The following is an 18,028-nucleotide window of genomic DNA, read 5'->3' as shown; positions in this document are numbered from 1 at the left end:
ACCGGAAAGGGGCAAATTGATCAAAAGCCCCAAATGTTGCAAGAATTGCGCTTTGTCTGCAAAAGCCCCAAATTTCACTGCGAAATTGCAGTGCAATTACAAAATCCCCAAATTTCTTCAAGAAATTGTACTGCAAAACTGAAAGCCCCAAATTTCGAGCTTGAAATTGCAACCAGAAAGGGACAGAAGTACAGAAAGCCCCAAATTTTGCAATTTCAGCAGAAAGCCCCAAATTTCAGACCAAATTTGCAATGTTTGCTCCAAGTGTAGCTCTGAAACTACAAAATGATTGCAATGTTTGCAACAAACAGGATGCCCCAAAGTCTTCCAAAAAAAACTGAGCCAAACAATGGCTGTCTGCAAGATGTACCTGCCTAGATCACCTGCAAACTGTACGGACAGATAGTACGGAACTATCAATCTGTCTGTATGACAGTTTGTACGGAAGATTGTGAACAACCGTACGTATTGTACGGCAACCAGCATCCAACGATGTACGGAGGACTGCAACTGTACGGGGCCGCATGTGCGGTATGGAAATGCAGATCCAATATGAAAAAGGTACGTGTTGGTACGGATGGTGGCAGCGAAGTGTATGCGCAGGTATGGAACTATACGACGAACCGTACAGTCAGGCAACGGACTGTACGGCACTTGTACGGACGACGATGTACGACGACCACGCGTGTTGCAGATCTGTACGACGGGTACGGTACGGCAGGTACAATACGATAGGGTACGGACGTGCATATACCAAGTACGGATTTCGTATAGTCGTACAGACTGTACGGGCGAGATGTAGCAACAGGAGCGTGGGCTGTAGGCTGGAGTTGAACAGGGAAGAAGCAGGGAGCGGGATCAATTGCTCTAATACCATATGTGAGAGAATGCAGAGAGAGAGAGAGCAAGAGAGTGAGAGCTTGAGAGCTGAGTTGCAATAGAAGAGTGTAAAGAGTACAACTCAAAGAGTAAGAGATGAGGTTTTGTCCTAGTGACAAAACCTTAGTAGTCACTAACCATAGTTAGTGAACTAACTGCGGTTAGGGGGAAAAACCTCTTAATGAGGGAAAAGTGCCCCTAACTAGCTTATTAAATTACATTGGTCACTGCTGAATTATATCTATAATTCTAACAGTCCTTATCCTGGTGTTTGGCAGCTTGTTTGTTGTGTTCTTTCTTGCTGTCCATAAAGCCCAAATTCTTCTCTTGCATCCATGCATACGCTGTCCTTGATTCTCAATTAATTGCTCTTTCAAAGAAACATACCTGTAAGAGCTCAATGGCAGCAAAACATCCCAAAACCTCTGGGTGTAATCATCAAGATTCTTGCAAAGTTTGTATGACAAGTCATGCCAGTGTGAAAGTACTTCAACTTCAAAAGTTGGAGTAAGCCAAGTAGAAGAGAACACTTGCTTAAATTTCAGCCAAGTAGCAGGTGCATCTCCATGAAGCATAAGGTTGGTGTACCACTTAAGTGCATTGCCTTCCAAAAATGTGGCGACCTTCCTCATCTTGGATGCTTCTGTAAACAAACCCCCAAGAAATGCAGCATCAAACTGTTGAAGGAATGTGAGGACTTTGTACCTGTCCTGTACACCATTATATGTCTCAAACTTGACATGAGTACCACCATCCTTAAATTCTTTATATACTTTTGATATTGGCTGTCCCAAAGATGGCTGTATATTTGCAGCATTCCCTTCACTAGGGAGAGTCATGCTTGGCTGAACATTAGGCCTGGGAGCATATGCTGTGGCTTGCATGCCTGCATTCCCACATTGTCATACATGGCTTGCTTTCTATGCCCAATTGGCGGTGGAATCAACATAGCATCAAGATAGAATCTGTACCAAAATATTCAGGTTGCTGCCTCAAATATGGCTGAGGTGGTTGAGCCACATTTATGGACTGAACATTATTATTTTGAGGAGTAGAAGTACCCAAACCAAGGCCTTGTGATGGCTGCTCATACTGTTGCACTGGCTGTACTTTTTGTACCTCTTTCTCAAGTGCTCTTTTGGGTGATCTCTCTCTCTTGGAAGTCACTTTATGAGTCATTTTTTATGGCTGTCCCTCATGGGAAATTGATGCATGAGTGTGCAGTCCGCCATGAGAAGCTGATGCATGTGTGTACTCACTCTTTCCGTGCTTGTGCTTTCTTGATTTCTTCTTCTTCTTGGCATTTGTTTGCACAATCTGAGCCAAATTTTGAGCAAGCTGAGTCAAAGCAGTCACTGCACTTGCAAGCTGTGCATTCAACATAGTAGCATCATTTGACTCACTGCTAGAACTAGTATCACCGTTGAGCTCAGTTGTAGCTTCATGTGTGGCCTGCTCAAAAGGCATTTGTTGTGCTCCCTGCAGCTGTACACGAGTTGGATCATTAAGGCTATCCTGTCTTCTCCTTTGAGGAGTTGTGGAGCTCTCTTGCTCATGGGTACTCACCATGTTTATGGTTGTAATATTCAGCTGTCAAAAAGTGCAGCAAAGATATCCTTCCACCAAACTACCGAGGCCCACCTCTTGAGAAAGAGTGTGTGGTATCCCGGCAATGGAGCCAATGAAACCGACCTCTAATCACTCAGAGGGTAGTGGAACTAAACCTTTAATCACTTCAGCACTTATTTACAGCTCACAAAGCATATATTACAACCATTAACCATTGCATGATCACCATTTGGCATTTACCCATTTGTTCACAAACAAAACCACTGAAAAAGGGATGGAGGCTGGAGTGCCACTGCTCAACAAACATAGACAAGTGCACCCGATTGGCCCCAAACACCGTGGCGCCCCTTTCGGTATTTCTTTATATTTCACGGTGAAATGATTACAAGTTGCATCTAGGAGACCTTCCCTGCAACTGAGCACACAGCCCCAATTCACTAAGCCTTCGCAAGGCTTTCAAGCATAGAACACCATCACATAAGTGCACTTAACCCATAGGCACAACCCAAAGACATTCTCTTTTTTTGAGTGCAATTCCATTGGCAAGTCATGGAAGACCAGCAAAGCTTTGCTTGTAACTTGAATTTTCTGTCTGCTTGTCTTTATCCCCTTTAATAAATCTGTAAGAGGGGCTGCGTGTGTTGAGAATCCATCCATGTGTGAGCTGTAGGCTTGACACAATCCCACAAAGGATTGAATATCTTGAGCCGTTGTGGGGACAACCCAATTGGTGATGGCTTGAATCTTCTCTAGATCTAATCGAATCCCTTGAGCACTAATGATGTATCCCAGATATTGACCTTCTAGCAACCCAAACCACTTTTTTTGCGTTGAAGTATAGCTGGTTATTGCGCAATAACTGTAGGGTACATCTCATATCCTTAATATGCTGCTCTGTTGTAGCGTAAAAGATAAGGATATCATCGAGAATGATGAACATACACTTCTCAATATAATCTGCAAATACCCGAGACATCAACTTGTTGAAAGTCATTGGTGCATTTTTTAGACCAAATGGCATGACGACGAACTTGTAATGAGCTCACTCTGTCCGGAGTGCCGTCTTTAGGATGTCAGCTTCAAATATCCACACTTGGTGGTAGCCAGTCGTGAGAAAATGGGCTGATCTGTCTGACTTGACCTAAGGATGGGAGACTGACCTACGTAGCTTGTGCCTGATTGTCCTTGGACAAGGGCTCACAAAGGGGTTACAACATATGACAAAATACCTATTAGCCAGTGTATCACATTGCACCCAGGTGCATGGATGCATGTGACCACACAACTTTTGGTGGGAGTTTGAGCCACTTTTTTGAATTTTTGAATTTGTCTATTTGAGGACGGAGATATATCATTTTGTTGGTGTTATCCCTCTCTTGGTTTATAGTCTATTTACTGGCTTGCACACACTCATGGTTGTGAAATACACATAAGTAAAGAAGTTTTGGATTCCATAGTTAATCACTTCTGCGTGCATTGTTGGGATGCTCTATCAGTCTTCTGCTGTGGGATACTCTGTGTCGGAATCATTTCTAACATCTACAACGCTTTTGTATTATGTATTGCAAATGAAACATCTGGAAAACAATATTGAGAAATACATAGAAGCAATGGATATGGTCTTAGGAGTCATTGTTGTCTTTGAAAGATGTTTGACATTGCAGTTGCCATCCACTGGTTTGCCTGGTGGATCTTCTTGGTGAGAGGTCACATGCAAGATCGTTGGGTGAAGGCATTGGTAGTGAGTTGTTAGTGCAAGGAAGGATGTTGGCATTGCGATAGCAGTAGAGCAGCATACGTTAATGTTGCAACACATGATGAGGCACATGTAGTATAATGGCATAGAAAGACGTTGAGAATGATCATTGGGTGAAGGCATCCGCAGTTAGTTGTTAGTGCAAGGAAGGATGTTGGCATTGCAATAGCTGTAGAGTGGCAGAAGTTAATGTTGCGACACATGATCAGACACATGTTAGTATAATGGCATAGAAAACCGTTGAGAACGATGTAGAAAAATGTCTAGAATAGATGAATTTCCATGGTAAACCAATTTTGGAATAAAAGCAATCATTTATTTGACCCTTATTTATGTATATAAACATTGTTGAAGAGTTTTCTTTCAGATTTAGATGGTGTATGCCTGTTGTCTTGGATTGGCATTTAATAAGCAATGAACTCTGCGAATTGGATATGACACATTTGAAAGCCTGCCATGAAAAGTTAGAAAAGAGTCCTCATGTTACTTTGCATTTTGGGGGGTAGGTAGAAGGGACAAAAGTCCACAAATTTGTTTGTTTAACAATGGGAGTATTTAGTCGGTGAGTGAACGGCACAATACTACTGCTCTTTTGTCTTCTATGATTGACTCTATGGCAACAAGAATTCTGCCAGAGCTGCATTATAACTTAGGGCCTAAACAAAGAACCTATGAGACATACTGGTCATCACGAGGATCAAACAAATCAGGTCCATCAAATTTGAACCTTCATGGACGTCATCTGTCTTTTTGAGCCCATCCCAAACCAATTCTGAAGAAAATGGACTGAGAGGAAGCGAAGGTAGTACCAGGCTGAAGCTGATTTCAGCTGAAGATAGGGAATGCTTTTGAATTGTGCAAGAGCTGCATATGCCTGCTGTATTTGGTCGGGATCAATCTCTTCAAAGTAGGGTTTACCTGTTTTTAATACTCAAGTTTCTTTGATTGGAAGTGAGTTTGTTCAGAAGTGGGAATTTCGTATTGTCATACAAATCCAAATTGAGGGAATGATGCATGGGGTTATAGATGTGGAGATGTTGTTTTCTGTTTTGTTGTGGCTGGGAATTTGAGGTTAAGTCCCTAGTTTGACTTTGGACTATCTTTGCAGTCATCATATGGTTTCGTAGACTATTTTGACCATCGGTCTGCAGCAGCTGCAATTCTGTCACTCAATGGAAGACAAATGTAAGGAATTTTCTTATTTGATGGTTTTCTAGTTTCTGATTGTGATATATCATTTTTTTTACTCAATGCTAGCTTTTTCTGTTGATTGTATTGAGCAATGGGTTCTGCATCGTGTTGTTTCACACAGATTCAGCCAGTCTATCAAGGTTAATTGGGCTTATGCACGTGGGCAAAGAGAAGATACCTCTGGTTTCTTATCCAAACCATTTTCTCTCAGCCTTTAGAGGGTTTTTATCAAAATTCCAGTGTGTAGGCAGAACATGTGCATTGCCTGAGATATCATTTCAAAACTTTAACAATCAACTTCATCAAGGACATATGGACTGAATGCTGGAACATTCATACTCACATCGTAGTAGAAGGGCGGCTAATTTCAGAATACAGCTCAGACAGATAATTAAGAAGTGAACACAACAGAGACCATAATAACATAAACCTTCAACCATGCATTTGACTATTGACTTGCATGCCGAAGTTCAGGCGAGCAATTTGAGTCTTATGTTGATAGATGGTGATTGTGAGGCCTGTTTGACCTACTTATTGAGCGTTTTTGTTTTGCTGATTTACCAGGGCACTTCAGTATCTTTGTTGGTGATCTTAGTTCGGAAATTACAGATGCAGCCCTCTTTGCCGCCTTCTGTGTTTATCCAACGTGTTCGTAAGTTTTCTCCAACTTGAAGCAATGTTAAGGGCAGGACATTAAGGGATTGAGGGAATTGCACAAGACGCTTTGTTGAGGAGTTTTTGTATTCACAGTTGGCTTGAGCAAAAGGGCCCGATGGGGAGCTTTTGATGCAATAAACTCTGATTTTCAGTTGCTTGTGTCGACTCTACCCTATTTTTTGGTGCTGCTTGTGTCTCAGAGATGCACGCGTCATGTGGGATCAACGATCTGGTCGTTCAAGGGGCTTTGGCTTTGTCTCCTTCAGAAATCAGCAGGTGCAATGAGATGTGTACTGCATTTGCTGTAGTAGCCAGCTTTCTTTTGTGCTGGGTTTGCCCTCCACATATATGAAATTGATAAAGCTCAGCATGTTATGTTTGTATAATATAGCTTCTAAATGAATTTTAAGGTGTGATTTGCAAATTCACGGGAATTATTGAGGTGAGCAAAGGTGTGTGAATACTTTTTTGAAAAATCAATGCTCCACTCCCTGCATGTCCACCTAGATGTAGATGCTGACCTATACCCCCCGTATGATGTGTTCTAGGCAGGATGCAATGTAATCCATATTCAGCCATCTCGGATGGGTTTGATGATGCAGCAGTGTTTTCCTCCTTTCTTCCACGTAGTGTGTGTGCTGCCACTCACACCCAACCTATGCATGACAAAGCGGAGTGGCTTTGATTCCATGTCAAGACATTCGAAGTGGCCTAATGAGATGGGGCCCTGTGCTGAAGGTGCTCAATCCGCAATGGGCCTAGACGCCAAACCCCCCAAAAAAGTCACCGGGGTATTGGCCTTAGCCATTATACGGCTACCTCATTATCCAACCCACATGTATGCGGGATATATGTATTTGGGTACACTGCCACAGGTAGCCTTTTCAATGTCCTCCATTGGACCAAGCATGACTTGCTGCTACAGATCCTCTTTTTGGTCCTTAATAGTGATAGAGGTGGGGAAGCATCATCGTCCTTTCTCTCTTGCTCATCTACCCCAATGTTTCACTGCATTTTTGAGACAGCTTAGTAATTTTGTGGTCTTTGTGAAGAATACATCCATGCTAAGAACCATCTTGCAGGGTTCAAGTTGGTACAGCCTGTACCGTTTGCTTTACCCATGAAGATGCATTTTTCTGCTTTGGTGTCTAGTTTCTGTGTTGGCATTGTAAAATGCAGGTTGTCATGCTATGACTGTTTTACAGGGACATGTATTAAACAAATAATCTACGTCCATGCTAAGAACCATCTTGCAGGGTTCAAGTTGGTACAGCCTGTACCATTTGCTTTACCCATGAAGATGCATTTGCCTGCTTTGGTGTCTAGTTTCTGTGTTGTCATTGTAAAATGCAGGTTGTCATGCTATGACTGTTTTACAGGGACATGTATTAAGCAAATAATCTACTTTAAATACTGCTTCTGCCAAAATTATGTTTGGCTTTCTTGAGCATAGACCTTCATTGCCTCAACTGGATGCATATTCCTGATTTGTGCCACGCCATTCTGCTAAGGAGTCTAGGCGTTAGTGAATTGTTTTTCAACACCTTGTTTTGCACCTCATCACCTTTGTACCGATCGTTTAAAAAATGATCTTTTTGCCAATGCAAACGTCTTGTGGTGACGTGTGCCATTTCCCTATGCCAAAGATCTGTAGTGAGCTTTTTGATGCGGAACATGCTTATTCTTTCTTCTATCACTCTGTTATCAAAAGTATAAAGGCCTCTGTGTTTGCTATCTGAGTCCTGACTTTCATAAATGGATCCTCTATAGTAAGTTTGTGCTTGGGGAGGTTTACATCATTTCCATCGTCATAGAAAGCAACTTCTTTCAAAGGTCTGGGCACTATATGACATATATCTATCATGTGAGGCCAACGTTAGAATTTTGGCTTTCCCCTTGATATCCAGCTTATCAACATTTGTAACTTATTTCCCTTTCTTGTCAATTGTGTGCTAGCACCCAAGTCTAGCAAAGTGGTGTCAGAAAGTAAGCACTCTCATATGTTACTTTGAGATGCTCGTGCATAGGCTGCTTCAGTATGAGGATTTCTTAGCCTTGATGGATTGGCCTGCAAATTTATGGCTTCTTTTGGTGGACTGTTCATCACATTCAGACCTTCAGATGGAAGTGCATCATGGCTGTACATCAATTGACAATGTAGAACACTTGTATGAAAAGCTGTTAGCTCAGTCCTCATGTCACTTATATAGCCTTAGGCCTCAGCTAAGCATGCAAGCCTTTTTGATGATAGACCACTATATGTAGTGATGTGTTTAATGCACATTTAATTTCGTCCCTTTAATCACAATTTTCTGTTTGGATAGTTTCCTGGAATTAAGTTAAGTTGCTCTCTGGGGGTGAATTTTGTTTGTATTTTAAAGATTTTAGCAAGATTGTGGACTGTGAACAAGCTGCCAGGGTTGTGATGTATTTTTTATACTGGTGCCTTGACTGTGTAGTCACTGATATAGTTTTCCGGAGTGCCGACAGAAACTCAGTACGAAGACTTTGTATAAATGGATGCTCAAGTATGTGTGGGTGTGTGGATTTGTATGTGTGAGAGCATATTTTTATACTATGGTCTATCCCCACTGTTGGGTGCTGATGACGTCAGTGGGGATGTCATAGTAGCTAGTCCCTGCTATGTGTGATGGAGTTTATGGTTTTCAACCTTGTGAGTGACTATCATGAGATTGAAACTGCACTATGTTGTGTTTTTAGAGGATAAGTTTGGGAATGTTCCTGGATTCATCTAGGTATATGTACTTAATGTGAGACTGGCAAGCTCTCTTTATAGGCTACATTGTGCTTGGTGTTTCTATTGAAGAATCAGCTGATGGTACAAGTTGCGCGATATTGTTTATGGTAGCTTGGGTGCAGCTGGTTTCTTTTAATCCCTCTTATAGACCCTTAGGTCTTTTGTGGATGTTAAAAGGATTCCTTTTTCTGTCCTTTCGTCTTCTGTTTCTGTTTATCAAAGGTTAGATGGTTTTTGGCAAGAGTCTAAGCACACAGAATGATGCTGCAGGATGCAGAGAGAGCTATTACTGAGATGACAGGTATATTTTCAGCTGAGGCCCATTATCTCGCTTGAAATTACAATCTTCACAGGATACCAACTGAGTCACTTCTGCTTTTGTTTTGACAGGGAAATGGCTTGGTAATAGGGCAATTCGTTGTAATTGGGCAACCAAGAGTGGAACAGGATTAGGAAACCAGGGTGAAGATGCACACATCACGGCAATGCAAATTGCTGGAGTATCATCTGCTGCAAATGGTGGCATCTTAAGTTCAGGCATGGACATTCCTGGTCAGTGATGAATACGGTTCCTCTGGCAAAATTGAAATTCCTGATGAAGATGCAGTCATATATGCAAATGGTCTGAGGATTTCCAAGTTTAGATCACGTAGAATTGCCCAAACAGCTTTATAAGTTTTGCTATAGTCATAACATCCAGACACAAGTACAATATCAGACATCACATATCAGTAATTTGTTGAACATGACATAATTAGTCTCTACAGGCAGATTAGTCTGTCAGGCTCTTTCCTGATCAGTTTGCATTCATATTCAATCAAGTCGATATTGCAAAGGCAGCCAAACTGATATGGCAAAGGTGTACCCTATACGAGTATTCTCCACAGATCTTAATGTTCGACCAGCACAAAACACCAGTTTGTCCCAATAAATTCTCCAAAAATCATAATATTGGAGCAATATATAAGTCAGTGATGCTCAGCTGTTTACTAAAGCAATGTGCAATCCAACTGCAGATTGCTTCTCAGTGTTCTAGGCTCAATTATGAGCAGGCAGAAGAGGCTAGTTGGGAGGAGTATACCAGTGGATACCTCTGTGAATTGTTTTTGTCAAAAAAAGCTTGGAGTCTAGGTCTTACAAAAGTCTTCACAATGTAGATGTTGTGGAAGATCCTATCTGATTTGGCTCTAAGGTGTGTACAATGTTGAGTGATATAGCTTTGAGGGTGGTATTTTTACATATATTAAGCATGCACATTTCTAGTTGAAATCTCTTTGAGATTTTTCAAATGTTTCTATTCGAAACTTTTAAACCCGTTTCTAGAAACGTTCTCTGCTCATGCCCCTTTCATGTAGTTCTTTTACAAGCATATTTAGAGCCTCCTGCATTACTTTTTCTCTCTCTTTCTCTATATATATATATGTGTGTGTGTGTGTGTGTGTGTGTGTGTATGTGTACATATAAAGAGAAAAGAACTTTCTATTAATGCATGAAAAAACCAACCATACATCCGTGAGGTGCTGAACGTTGAGGAAATGGTAGAAAATGGAGCTGGTTGTCAACTAGCCTGTTTCATAGAACCCAGCTCATAGTCTCTGAAATAGTGGTCAACAACCAAGGTGGAGGACTAATGTGTGGTGAATACCTCGCTCAGTGAATACATACAAGACACATGCAAGCCAAGCCTTGCAGAAACATGCCTGCCTCTCATTGGTTGTCAAAATCCTGACGTCTGTCGCCCCCATATGGTGTGCAAGGTGTAGATAACCTGTTGCCAATTGGCAACTAGGGTGGTTACTAGGGGGACGAGGTGGCCTCCCATCACTATATTGCAGTGTGAAACCTAGATGTTTCATGCAGTGATGCTAGACACCGTCTCCCATAAGCTGTTCTCTTGCGATGGCACATGGCACTGTCAAGGAGTCAGCATTGCGACTTGTCTCTCTATCTGGACCTTGAATCATGTAAGCTGGAGAGGCCAGGTCAATGGAGAAGGCGTGACTATACAAATGGATACCTCTATGCATCGTTTTCGTTAAACAAAGCCCGAAGTCTAGATCTTACAAAGTCTTCACAATGTAGATGTTGGGGGAGATCCTTCTTGGTCTGGCTCCTAAGGTGTGTAGAATGTCAAGTGATATGGCTTTGAGGGTGGTGGTTTACATATATTAAGTATGCACATTTCTAGGCAAAATTTCTTTCAGATTTTCGAAACTTCTCTATTCAAAACCCTGAAACCGGGTTTTAGAAACATTTCTGCTGACTCTGCTCATGCCCGTTTTATGTAGTTCATTTAGAGACATATTCAGAGCTTCCTACGTGCTTCTTCGAACCCCTCTAGGCTCTTTGCTGCCCTCCACAAAGAGTGCCCTTCCATATGCAAACTTGTAGTCCAATAGCGGCTCCTCCTCGCGAATCGGCAGTCGTAACCCAGTGAGGCATGCTGCCTGGGAGGGCAGAAAATATCCTAGTGGCTCTGCCACAAAAAGAAGGGAGCAAGAAGGCAGCCCTGCTGTACTAAGCGGGAGAGGGAGAAAGGCTCCTCAGTATGACCCCAACAAGCATTTGACTGGTACATCATCTTTTTGAGAAATCCAACCTCTACATGGTGCTCTTCAACAAAAGGACACTCAACCCCATCACAAGCCTTCTGAAAATCCAAGAGCCATCGGATTGAGACTGTTGGAAGAGTCACCTCCCTATCTATAAGCCCCCATATGAGGAGTGGCGGAGGTAGACTTGGGTTAGGGCTAAGCACATAGACTGCCATGTGGACAGCACACGTGCGTAGCACGGCAGAGGCTCTCTGGAGGCCTGGAACAGTGTGAATCAGAGGTGAGATGGTGCAGGTAATGTGCAACTGTGTGCAGCAGGTCAAAGACCAGATCCGGGGCTGAAATGAGATCAGACAGAGGGTGGAAATAGGCAAGAAAGCTGCAGGAACAGCTCATGTATTGCCCGACTGAAACATCCAAACGTGCTTACTCCTAGCTTTTCATCAAATCACGGGCACAGGCACACGAATTCACCTCCCAGCGGATCTCAGTGGTAGTAAGCTCTTTTTCTCAAAAAAAAATCGTTACGTGAAGGTTCTTTTTTACAAAATTCCACCAAGCCCCAAAATTCCCTAGATGGATCTAGTATGCCACGTCTTCATTCTAGGGTCCCTCCTTAATGCATCATTTACCCCTCTCTTGGGATATCATTGAAACCATTTGCCCCTTGGCACATTTCATGCATTTAGGTCCCTGGCACATTTCATGCATTTAGGTCCCTTAGCCCTAGTCTAGTGCCATGTCACCCTCACCAAGGACCTTGACCTTGATTCCTTTTTTTATCATTTACATGAAGCCCAAACAAATATAATACGAACACTGATCCTTTAAAGGAAAATGTCGACTGACCCTCCCGAGGTCATGTTACCTCGACTTGAGTGTAACACCGACCGTCGACGACTTGTCCGACCTCTTCACGAAGGCACTCCCTCGAGAACAGATGGAGCACCTCATCAGACGTATGGGGATTGGCCCACAGTTGTGACATTGAGGGGGGGTGTTAAATCTCACTGTGCCCACCTGTGAGCCCCCGATTTGAGGGGACAAGGCGCAGTGAGAGGTAGGAGGGCTGGGGAGAGACCCAAGCCGGCATCGGAGGGAGGATCGCATGGTAAAAATAGGCGACCAGCACACGGGCTGGTCGCAGCCTGCAACAGCAGGTATGAGGGGGCTCTAGGCCTCACATGGAGGCACCAGCAGCAGCACAGATTGGAATCTAGGGCACCCTTATATAGGGGCCTGTGGCTGGCTAAGTCGGCCCAACCAGGGCCACCAACCAGCGCCAACCCTGGTCGGTTTATGGGGCCCCTATGGTTGGCCACCAGACAGGGTAACCGACCCTGCTGGTCGGTCATTTGAAGGGGCCTGGGCAGAGCCTATAAAAGGCCCACTTCTGCATTCATCCCAGCATCCAGTGCAATATAGAAAGCCCTTCTTCAAGGCCGTGTTCAGCACTCAGATCTGGGACAGTTTTGTGAGAGAGAGTTCATCAGTTTTCTCCAGCAGCCTGCTGTGATTTGTATTGCTCCCTTGGAGCCATTTTCTGCCCACCATCCGGTGGATGAATATACTTTCTCTCTGTGTCTATATTTGCTGTTATTTCTGGGTGTGTTTTTGTCGCATCTGTGATCATCTATCTAGGTTGAGTGTGTAAGAGTTGGAGAGATCTTGGGTGGAGGATTGAGTGATTCATTCCCTCCTCATTTCTAACACTGTATACAAAATAGCACCTATCACTTAGCCACAAAGGATGATACAAGGGCGACACCACGAGCCCCAAACACATGGAGCGTACGACACACACCCACACAGGCACATGCGAATTGTTCAGAATAAATTTGAATATAAAGATGTCGATGGAGAGCCACAAGATGTCATGAGGAGGGAGAGAAGTGTCGCCAGCAGCCTCGAACCACTCATCCATCGTGGTGCTTCTTCCACCTGTCATGGATGTTCTCTTCATGGTTGCTTGGGGCTCCAATTCTCATGGGAGAGCCAAGCAAAGAACCACCTTAGAGTCGTCCAGCCGAGATGTAAGTCACCACGTAAGCACATGCATGGGATAGTGCCATGTTGCACTAGCCTTTTCACCTCTTCACAAACCTTAGAGCTCTTCACTATCCCTTGGAGGTTTACCATACACACCACACAAACGCTAAAGCTAACAACTATGTCGTTTAAGAAAGGTTCTGGTGGAGGTTCCGAGGTAGGAGAGAAAGAATTCCGGTGGAGGGAGTGGGACCGATGAAGGTGATTTGGCACCGACGGTCACTGTGAGAGTGCTCTCAATGGAAGCGGAACGGAAGAGGGAGAGAGAGAAACAGAGAGCCACACAAGTTTTTGGTGGGTGCAGAACACCCTAATCTTCTTTTACATTCATTTATATATGTGTTTGAGTATTGTACATAACTGGGGTAAAGGCACAGTGACCTTTAACCCCCACAACCTCCCACTTAAAGGACAATGTGCCTTTAAGGGAGAACAACCAGTGAGCATACGATCCAATGCCCATCAATACACGACAATATCCAAACCGTTGACTAGGTAGACTCTTCGTCAGCATATCTGTAGGATTATCATGTGTATGAACCTTGACAAGCTCTATGCGCTTGTCCTCAAGTACCTCTGTGATGAAATGGTACTTGACCTCAGTGTGTTTGGTCTTTGCATGAAAGATCGGATTCCTTGCTAGCCGAATAGCACTCATGGAATCACTATGCAATGTTAGTACATTTGTATGAATCCCCAAATCTCCCACTAGCCGATCAAGCCATATAGCCTTCTTGCAACCCTCTGTGGTTGCAACATACTCAGCCTCTGTGGTAGACAAAGCAACACACTTCTGCGCGTGAGACATCCACGACACTGCACCACCTGCAAAGGTGAACACATAAACAGAAGTGGATCTCCTACCATCCACATGCCTTGCATAGGCTGAATCTGTGTATCCAAGTACACGCATGTCTCCTCTACTAAAGCAGATGCACATCTCCTTGGTACCCCTCATGTACCTCATGATGTACTTAACTGCCTCCCAATGCCTCTTTCTTGGATTAGCCATATACTGGCTAACAACTCCCACCGCAAATGCAATGTTTGGTCTAGTAGCTATCATAGTGTACATAAGACTCTCGACTGCAAATGCATAAGGAACCTTGGCCATCATGGCTCTCTCCTCATCTGATATGGCCCTTTCCTCATCTGATTTGGGACTATCTGTATGACTCAGTTTCACATATGGAGGCAATGGAGTACTCACTGCCTTCCCCCCCTCCATATTGAAACGCTGCAATACTTTTATAACATACTCCTTTTGTGAAAGCCAAAGGAGTTTCCTACTCCGATTATGCGTGATGCGCATACCAAGTATATGACCTGCAAGTCCCAAATCCTTCATATCAAAGGCCTCATGCAACTTGGCCTTTAATGCATCTAGCTCATAAGTATTCTTGCTAGCCAATAACATATCATCCACATATAGTCCCTGGAGTATCAGGCTATTATCCTTAGTCCTTTTAGTGTAGAGGGAGTGATCAATTTCACTCTTTCTAAAACCTTGGGACCAAATGAAAGCATCAAACTTCTGATATCATTCTCTAGGCGCTTGCTTAAGACCATAGAGACTCTTCTTCAGCTTGCAAACTAAATGCTCTTTTCTCTTTTCTTCAAAGCCTTCCGGTTGCATCATGTAAATTTCCTCATGCAGATCCCCATGTAAGAAAGTTGTCTTTACATCCATCTGCATAAGCTCCATATCCTCTGCTGCCACTAGGCCAAGCATGCATCTAAGTGTAGTCATCTTCACAACCGGAGAGAATATCTCATCAAAGTCCACACCCTTCTCTTTCTTGAATCCTTTAGCGACCACACGGGCCTTGTATCTAGGCACATCATCACTTGTGACCTTCATCTTGTAGATCCATTTACATGGCAATGCTTTCTTTCCATGTGGCAAAGAAACCAAGTCCCAAGCCTTATTCTTCATAAGTGAACTCATCTCTGATTGCATAGCATACTTCCAGTTGCGTTGATCCTCGCGCATCATAGTCTCTCTGTAGCAAGAAGGCTCCCTGCAATTAGTAAGCATCACATAGTCTATCCCTGGAACAAACCTATCAAGTGGTCTAGATACTCTAGATGATCTTCTCAAGGGCATTTCAGCTTGTTGTCCCACCTGCATATCAGCCACATTTGGCTCATCATTTTCACCAATAGATGATTTATCATCTACCCTTGATTGTATACCTATGGGAGTACTTGGTGGTACCATGTCTTGCACATTTGGTGCATGGACAGCTTGCTGTCTATCAACATGTGTAGGTGGATTCACGTCTTGGAAAGTGATTCTCCTCATTTTCACATCCCTCATGGGTGCCTTATGCATCTTCCTCTCATTGAATGCTACATCATGGCTGCGTATGATCTTCTTTGCTTCTGGATACCAGAGACGATAGCCCATCTCTCCACTTTTACCATAACCTAGAAAGACGCATTTCCTAGAATTAGGATCTTGCTCCTTTCGAAGCTCTTTTGGCACATGTGCATATGCCTCACACTAAAATATACGCAAATGAGAGTAAGAGGGCTTCTTGCCACTCCATGCCTCTTCAGGAATACCACCATCCAAACTCTTACTATGTGATCTATTGATCACATGCACTACAGTCTTCATTGCCTCAGTCAAAAAACCACCAGAAAGACTTGTATTGGAAAGCATGCATTACAATCTTTCTTAAATGGTACGGTTCATCTTTTCTGCAACTGGATTTTGCTCTGGAGTACGAGGGGATGTGAGCTTCCTCTTAATCCCACGTGTATCACAAAAATGCTGAAAGTCATGAGAGAGATACTCTCCACCATTGTTAGTCCGTAGGTATTTAAGCGTTCTACCTGAGTGATTCTTAACCAAGGCCAGCCAGTTCTGAAATACCTAGAACACATCACTCTTTCGAGCTATAGCATAAGCCCATACTTTCCTAGTTGCATCATCAATGAATGTCACATAGTATTCAGCCTCGCCTAATGACCGTGTAGACATGGGACCACATACGTCTGAATGTACCAAATCAAGCTTTTCAAACTCTTTCTTTTCTCTTCTTTTATGGGCTGATTTAGTCTGCTTCCCATAGAGACAGTGCTCACAAAATTCAAAATCAGAGAAACTTAAATGCGGTACATAATCCAAATGGCATAAGAGTTTCCTCTTATTTTGGCTCATATGGCCTAATCGGCTATGCCATAAAGAAGTGCTTGGCTGCTCGGTTATTGCAACAATATGATCAAACACCCCTAATACATGTAAGGGATACAAAGTCCCACACTTGGCACCCCTGGCCAAAAGTATACAATCCTTTTGAATTTTTGAGCTCCCAGAACCAAAGATGGTCTGAAAACTAGCATCATTTAGCTGACCCGTTGAAATGAGACTCTTGGTCAGCTTAGGCACATGTCTCACATTTTTCAAAATAAATGCAAACCCATTTACAAAAGAAAACTTTATGTCACCTACTCCCACTATGTCATATGCATGGTTATTTTCAAGATGCACACAATCTATCTTTCCACTGTCATAAGTGGAGAACCATTCCCTATGGGAAGTAACATGGAATGAAGCATAAGAATCCAAAATCCAATCTTGGGAATATGCATCATCTGAAGTGGTAAGCAACTCTGCCAATAAACTAGACATGAAGAGAATATCATTGTCACTATCATGTGTGACTGCATTGATCTCCTCGATCTTCACTTTTCCTTTGTCCTCCCTTGGACTCTCTTCCTTCTGATTTGCACTCCAATTTGCATTCTTTTTCTCTCTCTTTTAAGCTTGTAGCAATCCTTTTTCATGTGGCTCTTCTTGCCACAATAGTGACACTTAATGTTCCGTGCCCTAGACTTGCTACGGGACTTCCCTCTTTCTTGAAACTTCTCCCTGGACTGTGATCTGCCCCTTTGCACATTTAAGGTTGCATCCTGCTTGTTGCCTTCCATTGACTTCTGTTTAATCTCCTCGGCCAATAAGCTACCAACCACATCATCAAAGTTCGATACTCCACCAGGTGCAGAGTTACTGATAGCAGTACGGAAAGTATCCCATGACGATGGTAATGAGCATAAGAGAAATATTGTCCTCATTTTCGCATCAAAATTCAGCTTTTGAGCTTGAAGCTGACTGAAAATGATATCAAATTTATTCAAGTGCAAAGCTATGGATACTCCCTCCTTCATGTGCAGCTCAAACAATCTCTTCATGAGATAGACTTTGTTTGAGGTAGTCTCTTTCTCATATGTAGCACACGGCTTTTTCCATAAAGCTTTCGTAGTCTTTTCAGTGACTACTGTGAAATAAACTGTCTCCCCAAGATGAAGTCTAATGGTACACTTTGCCAATGCATCCAACTCATACCATTTATTTGTGGACATAGTTCAGGTTGAGTTGCAATCCCTTGCAAGGGTTTTATCTGCTTCTTTTGAATAAGCACATCCCTTATCTATTCTTTCCACAAAGAAAAGTTTGTCCCATTAAACTTTTTAATGTTGAAAAACTTCTTTTCAGACATGGAAGAGGATGCCATGATGCAAATAAAGCAAAATCCCAAATGCTAGTGCCTGCAAGAGAGAATCACACCAAATACCAGGTGCACCCAAATGTGTATGTCACAATAG

At 43.0% G+C, this 18,028-nt stretch overlaps 1 protein-coding gene across 1 annotated transcript in view; it reads left to right on the top strand.

Annotated features, from left to right (window-relative positions):
• The window catches only part of LOC147905247 (oligouridylate-binding protein 1-like), a 59,371-nt gene that overhangs the window by 26,467 nt on the left and 14,876 nt on the right, over nucleotides 1-18,028 (top strand). Inside the window, exons 4-9 of the mRNA XM_087395316.1 lie at nucleotides 5,313-5,389; nucleotides 5,517-5,578; nucleotides 5,960-6,047; nucleotides 6,253-6,328; nucleotides 9,081-9,111; nucleotides 9,201-9,362. Coding sequence (XP_087251442.1) covers nucleotides 5,313-5,389; nucleotides 5,517-5,578; nucleotides 5,960-6,047; nucleotides 6,253-6,328; nucleotides 9,081-9,111; nucleotides 9,201-9,362 — 496 coding nt within the window. The remainder of the gene's footprint in view (nucleotides 1-5,312; nucleotides 5,390-5,516; nucleotides 5,579-5,959; nucleotides 6,048-6,252; nucleotides 6,329-9,080; nucleotides 9,112-9,200; nucleotides 9,363-18,028) is intronic.

The sequence above is a fragment of the Dipteris shenzhenensis genome, chromosome 1 (genome assembly GCF_047967505.1).
Source record: "Dipteris shenzhenensis isolate YYH24624 ecotype China chromosome 1, Dip_SZ_1.0, whole genome shotgun sequence".
Taxonomy (NCBI): domain Eukaryota; kingdom Viridiplantae; phylum Streptophyta; class Polypodiopsida; order Gleicheniales; family Dipteridaceae; genus Dipteris; species Dipteris shenzhenensis.
This window is presented reverse-complemented; position numbering and strand designations above follow the sequence as displayed.